The sequence below is a fragment of the Haliotis cracherodii genome, unplaced genomic scaffold (assembly GCF_022045235.1).
Source record: "Haliotis cracherodii isolate W230 unplaced genomic scaffold, xgHalCrac1.p SCAF_2, whole genome shotgun sequence".
In the NCBI taxonomy this organism is placed as follows: Eukaryota; Metazoa; Mollusca; class Gastropoda; order Lepetellida; family Haliotidae; genus Haliotis; species Haliotis cracherodii.
Genome location: NW_027266275.1, coordinates 56944548 through 56956915, shown reverse-complemented (window position 1 = coordinate 56956915; position 12368 = coordinate 56944548). Strand labels below are relative to the sequence as shown.

At 42.9% G+C, this 12368-nt stretch overlaps 1 protein-coding gene across 1 annotated transcript in view; it reads right to left on the bottom strand.

Moving 5' to 3' along the window:
• LOC139468275 (uncharacterized) overlaps positions 1–12368 on the bottom strand; it is a 235319-nt gene that overhangs the window by 172643 nt on the left and 50308 nt on the right. The window contains exons 18-21 of the mRNA XM_071250131.1: positions 8256–8369; positions 7405–7596; positions 7000–7179; positions 6285–6488 (exon numbers count right to left, since the gene is read on the bottom strand). Of these exons, the coding sequence (XP_071106232.1) occupies positions 6285–6488; positions 7000–7179; positions 7405–7596; positions 8256–8369 (690 nt within the window). The remainder of the gene's footprint in view (positions 1–6284; positions 6489–6999; positions 7180–7404; positions 7597–8255; positions 8370–12368) is intronic.

The window sequence follows — 12368 nt, the reverse complement described above, 5'->3', positions numbered from 1 at the left end:
AATGACGGAAAGGAACAACAATACACACGATGTTTACACTGACTTTTACATTTAAGGCTACCTGCTTTTCAGCAGGAACCTTTCTGGGGTTACCTGCTTCTCAGTGGGAAACTTGTCTTTCCCGCCATGGAATCATATTAACAGCTTATGTTGGGCAAGACATTGCCACATATACTGGCCAAGCAGCAGTAGTTGCTTTGGCATTTGGGACTGGGCAGCGGTCCTTTTGAATGTGTGGTAGTTGCCAAGCAACAGTAGCGTCTCTCATAATTAAAGGTGGCACGGGTCGTCTAAGGCATCGTGAGTTGCAGAGTTGCATCCCTTGGGCATGCCACAACCCTATGATTGTGGGTTCGAATCCCGGTTCGCCCCGACTATGTTTCTAGGTTTGTCAGCACCATACCCGTGCTCGTGGGTTTCACCAAAGTGGTAAATGACGGAGACCTGCATCACTTCAGGCTTTCCTTCCATATTAAGCTGACCTGCCGTGATTCAACTGGAATATTGTTAAAAGCGGAGTTAAACCCAACTCACTCACACTCATAATTAAATATGCTACCAGGGCCCGGCAGCGGTAGCTGCTAATTGCCATTGGCAACATTACCGGTAGCTTTTTTGTGTTCTGAACTAGCAGGTATAAGTTGGACACAGGGACTTGCAAACCCTCGGCCAATTAATCCACTCTTATCTCGTGTTATTATATGCAACTTGTGGCTCACCTTTAGCATATCACGTGATACATTGTATACTCCTCAAAAAAAGAAACCCAATACAGATTTTTTGGCCATAAAAGCAAAATTAGCGGAGGTGCAACAAGAGGTGCAAAATGAAGAGGTTTAATGTGTTATAGTGTCAGTGACAAATTAACCGGCTCAAAATGATCACAACAAGCAAACCATTAGTTGTGAAACTAGAAAAAACGCACCCAGTCATTTACAAAAGGGCCATGGTACGTGCAGCAGGACTATGAACGGTATTAAAGTGCAGGGTTTTTGATTGCCTGGCATCTGCGTCAAACGAACAGTGACAGTTCAACAGCATGAGAAGGTTAACAGAAGTGTAAAGAAACAACGTCACAGGCCGCTTGAGGCAGGGGAATCCCGACGGGGAGAACGTTATGCCGGAAACTGAGTACAGGACAGGTTTTGTCCATATCCAGGGCAATCTTATGGCTCAACAATACATCAATGAGATTCTCCTACCACATGTCCTCTCAATTGGAATTGGATTGACAGATATACTGACGTCAACCACAACCCCAGCAGTTGTCTTTTGCATTGCAAGTCGAGAGGGCTACCATTCCCTAGGATGTGATACACATACTTGTCTCTTCCATGAGCAGGAGATGTCAGGCTGCTATCAATTCCAATGGGAGACTTCTCGTTATTGATGGTAGCTGACCTTCACCTTGGACTTTTCCTATGTACCAATAACTGAGATGACTGAAATCACCAAGTGTTCTCTCCACAACATTTTGGCTCAATACCTTGTACGTTTCCTCTTATAAATGTATTTTCCTACCTCACACAAATCTGGCTTTGCATTTCTTTTTTTAAAGAGTATATATTCATATATCATATCTCACTCTATGCATTTCATCCTTGTTTGATCATTGTGTGGAAACGATCCTACAACAAAGCTTCTAGCTTAAAAAAACACCTCACCCCAACACATCCCATTCATCAGGATTGTACACTCACTTTACACATTAGGTCATGCATTAGTAAATTCTGTGCGACCTAATCATCAGACATTCCCTGCATGTGCATTCGCTTTCTTGAGCGTATAGGCTGGTTAAACTGTGATAAGGGGATGGTTGGGTGGGCATTTAGCGCTTTGAGACAGGATACATATTTAAATAAACAATATATCGTAAAAAAATAAAAATATTTTAATTTATTCTATCTCAGACTATGCATTTATCCCATGGTTGGATGGTGAGGCGCATATAACCCAGCCTGTAAAAGGACCTCAACCATGAGATGTACAAGAAGCAAGAAGAGGAAAAACAATTGACAAAACCTCTACAGGTCTTCAACCAACTACTGAAACATTATAAACACAAAGGCGAGGTGAAAAGGTGGAAGATCGAGACACCATTTCAACAAATAGCCACATGGGATGGTACTTCAATGATCTAGGCAAAAGCCTCTACAGACGAGTACATATATCATCTTGTAACTTGTCTGGGAACAATCATAAACAATGAAATAGCTTCAATTATTTATTGCTGTATGTACAAGAGATGATCTGCGGTACTTGGTATGCTGGTACCTTCTCTTATAGATTTGCGCTGATGGGATGCCTTTAGTTTCTGTTTCAGACCTCTAGAAACTGCCTTTATTATGGCTAGTAAGGATCCATGTTAGAGGCAAACACCCTAGTCTTATGTGGGTTGGAGGCCACTGGAGTTGGTGATCCCGCAAAGTTGTATGCCTTTAATAATAATATCACTGAATGCAGTCATAATGAAACAGTAGTAGGAGCCACTTCATGGCTTGCAGTGGTCGATAAAAGGATGAAGGGTCATTTGTGTCACATGACTGCAGATGCCTTTAAGTAAATGCCTAATGGACATAACAAAAGATCTTCATGATCATCAGGGCCAAGAACTGAGGAAAGCAGGGAAATATTAAACAGTTGATACAATTGGTACACGTAGTTGTTTTTTGTCGATAAAATACTATTGCAATCCTAGGAAAACTTTGCCACAGCATTCTCTCTAAAACTGGACTCTTTTCACATCCAAGGCATGGATATCACTAATGCAAGCTGCAGTAACAAGTGCCAGGAGAAAGATCATATTTAACGTCACATACTCAAGGGTTTTTTTTGCCAGATCTAGAGGACTGATCTGCAGGACGGTATGAGCGAATTAAGGCCTGGAGTTCAGCAACAGTAGAAATCTTGGACCCTGTGTTTGAGGCAATAACGGAATTGACAGCAGCCAAGGAGGTAGCTGAAGATGATTGTAGAGAGTTTCAGCAGAAGTCCAATGCACCTCAGTAATGATCCGAGCCACTCTCCAAGAATACTATGAGAGACTTCTAGAGGTGTGCCAGGCGCAAATATGAAATGTGTCTTGAGATGGGTGCATTAGTAGGTTGGGTATTAGAGGGAGAGGATGGTTTCTTCAATCTGCAACAGTTGTGAGTAAGTTTAACCAGCTTCTTGCCAGCCAAAAGAAGTTGAAGGCATTAGGTGTCCACAATGTCCAGCGAGGTTTTGGGTTGGTAAAGTTGGTAAATCGAAAGAAAAACTTTCGGATGTAGTTGTTACTCAGTTGGAGTGCATCTGCTATCACATTCTGGATCCCCAGAATGTGTCTGGCCCGAACCTGAATGTGAAGAGAGTCTATCAGGTTGAAAAACGTCTTGGTTCTGAGGAGTGAAACTGACTTGTCTTGTCCAAACCACGTTGTCTGACTGTGTCATGAGTAGAGATCCATGGAAAAAAATCAGCCCCATGGTTGATGGCAAGAATCATCGCTTCAAACTCCAGATTGTTCATGTGCAGTTTTTGACCAATGCCCTGCAATTTGATCATCTTGAAGGTGTGTCCCCCAGTCGATGGTTGAAGTGTTGACAAAGAGATGGAGAGTTGGAGTGAACGGCTGCAAGAGTGAGTGAGTGAGTTAAAGTTTAACGTCACATCGGCAATATACGGCTGCAAGAAAACTACGCCACAAAACATTCAACTCCCAAAGCCACCACTACAGATGATCGTATTACGACATTGGGAGACGTTGAGAGAGGGCTTGTGCTGATGTTAGAAGGCCAAAGAAGTAACTGTTTTTTAGAGTGACAGTGGTACTTGATTTGGGATCTTTGCGCAACTGTCAGGCGGAACAATCATATTCCTCAGGCGGGTGTTGAACACAATGCCGATGAACTGGAGACATTGAGTTGAAACAGTCTCCAACTTGGATATATTGATCAATCAGCCAAGCTGATGTAGCGGTGCCCGTGTGAAGTTGAGATGTCTCACTAGCGTCAGTTGGTCGGCATGAGACCGGTTGCAATTGTCTATGTAAGCCCCGAGCATAATACCTTGACGATGTAGAAACTGCTTGACTGGTTTTAAGGTATGGGTGAATAACCACAGGGTCGTAGAAATTCTCCTGGGCGAATGACGGTGAGGAGTAACGCAATGGACGCCATGCGGAAGTGAGGAGAAGTCTCCAGATAGTTTGTAGCATACTCTTGTTGCACAGGGCTGGTGGTGGTGGGTGGCAGAGACACGATGGAGGTATGGGAAGATTGTTTTGGGTTGATGATATGGATATTGCTGTTCAATGCTGAGGAAGAGGTTAGGAGGAAGATGAGAATTGTGACAACCAAAACTGCACCAAAGATGATCCTGTTGACGTCCACATCTAAAGCCAATACTGTGGTCCATGGTGATAGCCATATCAATCCATCGAGTATTAACATCATGCATGTATGATGATCCATCGAGATGTGTCGATGCCTCTATGGTCATCAATCTTGTTGATGAAAGTATGGTGATTGTGCTGATCCAGTTAAGAATGATTATCATGTCAATTCATCGATGGGTGTTGATCTGTTGATCCATGAAGATGGTCATCTTGGGAGGAGGGATGGCAGGCAAGTCACTATGCTTGCCATCCTGTGAAGGTAAAGAAGGAAGCTCTGCTGAAGGTAGGAAGATACATATGTCATCATCACTAACATGGAGCAGCAATCTCCAGAGTCAGTCACAGGAGAGGAGAGACGACTTTCTGCTAAAGGTCTTGGAGTAACTTTTGCTGGGGAAACTAACCCATACTGTCGAAATCAGGGGAGAGGAGTGGGTAGACTGGACAGTCGATGACGGGACGATAGTAGTAGAAAAATCAGAGTCCCCACGTGCACTGGGCGTGGTTGTAGTATTGGCGGGAAGATTGTCGGTCAGAATGGAATCAGATAGCATGTCTTCCTTAATTGACAAAGTAATGACAGTATACAAAGTAGATTTGAAGGACACTTAAGCAGGCTTTTTGACATTGGAGATAACCATCCATTTGCTTTTCTTGGCAGAGGACGGGCAATGATTAACTTTCCTTCAGTGGCGCGTTGGAGTGTCGGTCAGAGTGCGTTTCAGGCATTTCCGGTGATAAACCATGAAATGTCTTAACATGGCGACATTACTGACTTCAGTCAGTGAGAGAGAGTATAATCTGCAGCAGTCGCAACAAACTGTGGGTCAAAAGCAAAGTAGATATGTTTGCATTTTCTGCAAGACAGGCGTAATGGCTCCATAACCCAAATGGAAATGTCTGTAGCAGTTGTTAGCATGGAGACAGGAGTAATCTCACAAAAACAATAAATATATATTCCCTTGTGTAATAGAATGTCCTCACACCAGAGCAAAGAGAAAAGAGAATGAGGGTGCAGGGAATGTCTGGTGATCGTGATCAGGTCGCACAGTCTGGTTGCACGGGATTGCAGTGCTGCATGACCTAATGTGTAAGGTGGTGACCATAGAGATAATTGGGATGTGTTGGGCTGAGATGTTTTTTGAAGCCATTTTTTGGATATGGTTATCTTGAATGCATTTTCCTCTTGGTTGCAAGTAAATTGGGTAATACATGAAAATTTGGGTGGTGCTTAATTAGTTTGTAGGTGTGTATTTTACGCCCTCTATTCCAAACAGAATGTTGAACATTTTTCACTTTGATCAACATGTTTAATGCAAACCTATACTACGCTGTTCAATTTTGTAAATTAGTGATACTAATTTGGGTGGGTCGTTATGTTGGTAGATTTAATTGCTGATTTATATTTGCGTGGGACCATATTGGTATTAAAATAGATCTTTCAATATTTAGTGGTATGCAAGAAAGAGTTATGTCCCTTTAACAAATGTAGTAAAATGCACGTTATAAAAATGGATGATGCAATGAGATACAGAGCAATGTGTATTAGAACTTTGTAATTGTGATTAGTTCAATCCATGAACAGTATGGAACATCAAGTCTACGAGTGGATAAGTCTAAATTATGCAAATCAAGAACCACAGTTTCTTGGCCTTCATGAACACTTGCCTGGTCCATATAAGGTAAATTGCAGTCATTCAAAACATACTTATTTGTCTGCTAACTCAACTGTTATGTAGATCAAACAGCAATTAATTATTACCTCAAATATATAATCATATAAAAATATGTAATTAATATCTTAGCTTTACACAAGGTACAATTATTACAAAGGTTAGTAGCGTAGCAGATAGTACAGCATATTCCCTCTTTAATATATTTGAATCTATCCCAATGTGTCACTCACCTCCACACTCTAACTGTGCACCGAACAGCTTGTACTGTTTAGTGTCGGGGTCCAACAGACACTGACGTTGTTTAAGGAAAGATCCTCGGCCAGGTACATTACAAGAAATATTGACATTGCCCAGGTAGTCTACACTACCAGATGGAGTCACACTAGGAGTGGTCTTCAGGTTGCCCGGGATACTCAAAGGAGGACATATGGCGGCTGAAGGTGATATTGAAACAATTTTAGTAATAATATCACACTGTTGAAAGTAGCAATAAAACAGGGAGGTTAGTAGCGTTATTGTTTGTTTTTAAATGCAGGGTCAGCAATATTTTAGCTATAGCACGGTACCCTATAAAATAATTTTCGAGTCTGGACCAAAAAGTCATAGATTAATTTAATAAGCAACATCTCACACAAGTCGTCACCAACTTGCCAGGAATGCATAGGTTGTTGAGTACCAGTTCCAACCAGGATTCCGCATCAGGGACACAGACAAGGCAGTAGTACATAAAAGATTATATCAAGAAAACAGAACCGATCACGAATACTAATTTTTCATCTTTTGTCAAATGAAATAAACTGTATATGTTTTTCTCTGTCATAAGTAATATATACTAATTATTTTACTTTATAATTCAATGCAAACAGAAAGAAGTTATGAAAGATTCAAACTGGCAGTTTTGAACATCACAGTCAGGGTATGACTGTTGGCTAGTTTTAAACTTACGACTACAGGTGGGTGCTGTCCCATTCCATCGTCCATTGGCTTGGCAGATGCGAAGGGACTGACCAATCAAGTTGAACCCAATGTTACAGGACATGATGATTCTATCTTCAAATCGGTAGTACTTGCGGTTGTTCAGGATGTAGCCATTGTCCAGTGGTAGGGGGTCCATGCATTGGATACCTGGTAAATATAGGTCAGAGCATGTGTCACATGTCCTATGGGTAGCCTTGAGGGCCAGGTTTGATTTCCACATGCGTACAATAGGATGGTCATATTCTGATACAGACTTTAGACAAAAGAAACACAATAACAGTTAATATTTCAATTATGACTAAACATAAATCATTATGCTTTAGTTCCTTGTTCCTATACATTAATAAAATTGATTGCAATGGTTCTACTTACGGACACATGTATGGTTGAATCTGTAAATGTCGCCTGCCATGGTGCCATCCTCATTGTTGGCGAGGGTGTAGTTGAGCTGGCCATCCATGGAGAAGAGTTGATAGCCTGAGCTACACTGACACTTGTAGCTTCCCACCTCATTCACACACTCTTGGCTACAACCACCATTGTCAGCATTACATTCATTAATATCTGGAACAGATCATAATAATCAGCAATAACCACTGTTGTCTTCATCATATTTGTTGTCACTCCTCACCTCATGGTCATCATAAAGATGATTATCTCCATTACTATCATCATAAGGATGATTATCTCCATTAATATCATCATCAAAATGATTATCACTGTTAGTGTCATTAATATCATTACTACTACCACTGTCATCATGAAGCCATGATCACTATCGCTGTGATGTCATAATAAATATTTATATCGTTGATATTATCATCATGAAATTTATGCTCACTAATATTGTCATCATTAATAGCATTATTACTATCTTTGTCATCATGAAGATCACTATCATTATAACGTCATAATAACCATTGATGCTGTCATCACGTAGATTATGATCACTGTTATTGTCATTAGAATTATCATTGATACTGTCATCTTTAATATCATCATCACTGTTACTATTATCATAAAGAACATACTCAGTGTTACTGTAATTGTCATCAGGGAGAGTTATTGTTGTTATTGTCACTTTAATCACGATAGTGATCAAATCCAATCTGACCACTGAATAATATCTAATGATAACGCATAATCATACATCACACATTACCTTGAAATCTTTCATTGTGACATGAATCGTGTCGATAAAAATCACCAACTTCTACACTTACCTTCACAGGTGCGTCCATTAGCAATGAGAGTGTAGCCGGGCCGACAGGAACATTTGTAAGAACCATCTGTATTCATGCAGTCCTGGTCACATAGTCCATGACATTCATCGATATCTGAAAACGTGAGAGTTTAGATGAATATACCTCACATATCACCATATTTTCAAGACTGCAATATTGACGACTTGATGAATATGATCAAAATTACTTAATTTTGGCTGCATGAATACAAATCGTAATAAATCAGTTCAGGATACAATTTTGAGATGAAGACAAGAGTCAAAAACGATTTTCACAACAGATTAACTTCAGCCTTTTCCAATCCGACAAGTATTCGTGAATCAGCAGGATAAGTTTATAGTACACTAACATTTGTTAAAACCATATCCTTCATAACCGCATCATTTATGAGTATGCAAAAGAATACAATCTAACTTGGAGTCATAAAAAATGAGCATTTCTGATTAAATGCAATGTTTTTATACTTACCTGATGCTACACAGTGCTTTAGCTTCCCTCCCTTATACAAACAGACAGTACTGGAACGAAGAAACAGTTTAAGCTGACTACAGTCTAGGCATCCACGAGTTATCCCCATTGGCCCCTACTCCTCATATTTTTCACAGGATCACATCAGACGTAGAGTAAACAGTGGCGCCAACGGTAAAGCGGAGGAGGAGGACGGAGTCCGGGTGGGCCTATAGGTATAGTGTCAGGTAGGTATAAAACATTGCATTTAATCAGAAATGCTCACGTTTTACCTTACCTGACGCTACACAGTGCTTTATTCGACTGATGGAAGGCGGGCTGACCGTGAGAAGCGCCAGGCACCCTGAAGAAGAACAACTAAACCGTCCGACAGGAAACCCAGCAGGTGACAGCAAGGTAGCGGCTTCTGGAACGATAGGCAAGGGGATAAGATGTAGGTCAAGCTCTCTCAGAACAGAATGGAGGTCTGATGGTAGAGAGAACAATTGCTTGACAGAGGGTAAAAGCAAGGGTGAAATCACGCTGAAGAATCAAAGTGTGATTGACTCCATGGCCGAGGATGCAGTCGTCGAGGTAGGCTTCGAACCGAATTCCCCTGCGGTGAAGGAACGCCACGATGGGATGGGTTATACATGTGAATAACCACGGAGCCGTGGAAATGCCAAATGGGAGCACTTTCCCAGAAGATGAAGCGGGAACATGCAAGTAGGCATCCTGGAGTTCCAGACTGATGAGGTAGTCCATCGGTTGAAGGAGGTGGCACAGAGACCAGATAGAGTTCAGCTGGAAATGTGGCGGAGGCGTGAGATAATGGAGGTTGAATAGCACCAGATTGTGGATCATTCTAAGTTTGGATGAACCCTTCTTGGGCACCAGGAAGATTGGAGAATAAAACCCTGGAGTGATGGAATCGGTGTCCAGGAGATCCACTGCATTCTTGGAGATCAGTAGATCGATATTGGCCTGAAGATCCGGCACATCGCGAGGCTGATAGGGAGGTTCAAAGGGAGTAGTAGTCAGAGGAGGAACGGCACGGAACTGCAGGCGCTAACCGTGACGGAGGATCTGGGTAACGAACGGATCCTGGAGCAGCTGCCAATTCCTCCAGTAGGTTTGAAGTCTCCCTCCTGGAGACTGATGAACAGGGACAACTGGCAGAGGGAGATGCCAGTTGTCGAACTTCTGAAGAAAGTCACTACATCGCCGGTCCCAGCCGGAAAAGCATCCACGAGGAGGCTTGGAGGACCGATCTTTGCTAGGGGACTGTCAGTTGGGCCAAAAAGAAGAGGATTTCCGCTTCAAACTGGTCCTCCGCCCGACATACGATTTCCGCTGCTGAGATAATTGGGAAGAAATGAGACGGTCCATGTTGTTAAGGAGTTGGAACTGTTGCTGATGAGCGTCCCAACTCTGGGCCTCCTTAGCATCAGTTGGGATCTGGCCGTTGAAGAGCGTCCACCTAGACCAGGGTTGGCGCATCAGTTGCGTCTTGAAGGACAGGTCCCAGGAGGAGTGCTTGAGTAGAGTCGAACATCTAGCGATGGTGAAAGAACCAAGACAGAACTGAATGGAAGTCGACATGTGTACCAGTTGGCTCTGTTGCCAATCAAGTACCGAGAGGAGAAACGTTGGCGAAGTCCATGAAGTGGAAAGGATAGTGTTTTTTCCGGAATTTCGGTACAAGGATTGAAGACTGGACCGGTAGTGTTGTAAAAGCCGTGTCTAAGGACCCGGCAACATCAGCCACCAACTGGAAGAAGAACTTCGCCTGACTCAAAAACTTTGTGCTCCACCTGGGGGGAGGCGCCCTGACCAAGTGAAACACATGGGAGATGATCTACCAGCCATGCTGGCATATCGGCATGAGTGAAAGACATGGCTGGTGATGCTTCGTTGTCGTCTGGGACAAAATATTGTTGATCATCCGAAAGGTGGTAAAGTGATGGAATGGAGGACTCCAGACGTCTGGCGCCCTGTGCCGGGACGCCAGAAAACAAAGCATGTTGAGTAGGCGATGGTCGGCGAGACAAAAAGGTGTCCTGGCGACTGAACGGTGACCTACATGAGTGGCAAAATTCCAGCGATAGCTGGCGACGGCCCGGCGATAGCTGGCTATCCGGCGAACGCTGGTGACAGCCTGGTGATAGGTGGTGATCCAGTGAGCGCTGGCGATGGTTTGGCAATGGCTGACGAACCAGCGAGCGCTGGCGACAGTCTATCGAAAATTGGCAATCCAGTGATCACTAACGACGGTCTAGCAAGCTCTGGTGACGGCCTGGCGAAGACTCTACGAAAGCTGGCGACGGCTAGACAATAGCAGACGAGGATTCGATGAAACGAGGCGATGGTCAGGCACCGGCTGGGAAACAACTGGCGACACTGTCCCTGCGATAGCTGCTGAAAGCGCCTGACCTTAGAGGAGGCAGCAGTGGAATCATCAAGAGTATGAGATCAGAGACCAGAAGCACGGCAGGACGAAGTATCGGACGAGGTGCGAGAATGATGACCCGTCCACAGGCAGGCAAAAAGCAAGATCCGAGCTGACGGGGGTCAAAAGCAGGTCTTCTGGACGATGCTGAAGTAGTTGTTCCCAAAAGGCACGAATCGGTGTAGGATTCATAAAATAAAGTCTGTTATTGACAAGAGCGCACAAACAGAGCAGCGATGATCAAACGAGCACGCAGGCTTGCAGTAGGGGCAAAGCTGATGAGGATCTTTACCCGACTTGGGCCTTTTACATAAAGCACAACGCATAGAATGCATTCTACAAAATATGTAAACAGAGCATAAGTGAAACTAGCAGAAGCACATATGTAGCAAAACACGTTAGTGGACAGTATGGGAACAAACACACAAGTTTGCAACACAGTGTGAAGCGCGACTGGGAGCAATTGTAAAACATAATACGCCTAAATTAATAGGAATTATGTCAATAGAAAGTCATAAACCACAGAATAAATGAGAGATACATCAATAGTTTACGAAAACTATAGCAAAAAGGTAAAAAAAAATCGAATTGACAAGCTGTAAGCCGCAAACGAGCGGATATTATCCAGCTGGAAAGGATATATGGGTGTAACACCACCTGAAAACGAATGTTGGAGACAATATCACAAGGTAAGTAACACTTTTGTTCTGTACACGTCAGGCAGACAGAGAAGAATATATGAGGAGTAGGGGCCAAGGGGGATAATTCATGGATGCCTGGGCACGGGCTGTAGTCTGTTTAAACCTGTCTCTTTGTTCCAGTACTGTCTGTTTGTATAAGGTAGGGAGGCTAAAGCACTGTGTAGCCTCAGGTGAGGTAAAACATGAGGATAAGGGGCCAAGGGGGATAACTCGTGGATGCCTAGTCTGCTTAAACTGTCTCTTCGTTCCATTACTGTCTGTTTGTATAAGGTAAGGAAGATAAAGCACTGTGTAGCATCAGGTCAGGTAAAACATATTTCTTTTTTAATTGATTCTGCCCCAGGGATTCCATGTTGAAGCAACTCCTAAGTAAACTTTTCCTGTTGACAATTCCATGTCATTGTACCCTGACGCATGGGTTGTTGATTATTATATCAATCACTGCTTTGTCGAGGCAAGACTTAATGATTTACAGGCCCTCATATAGCTGAAATA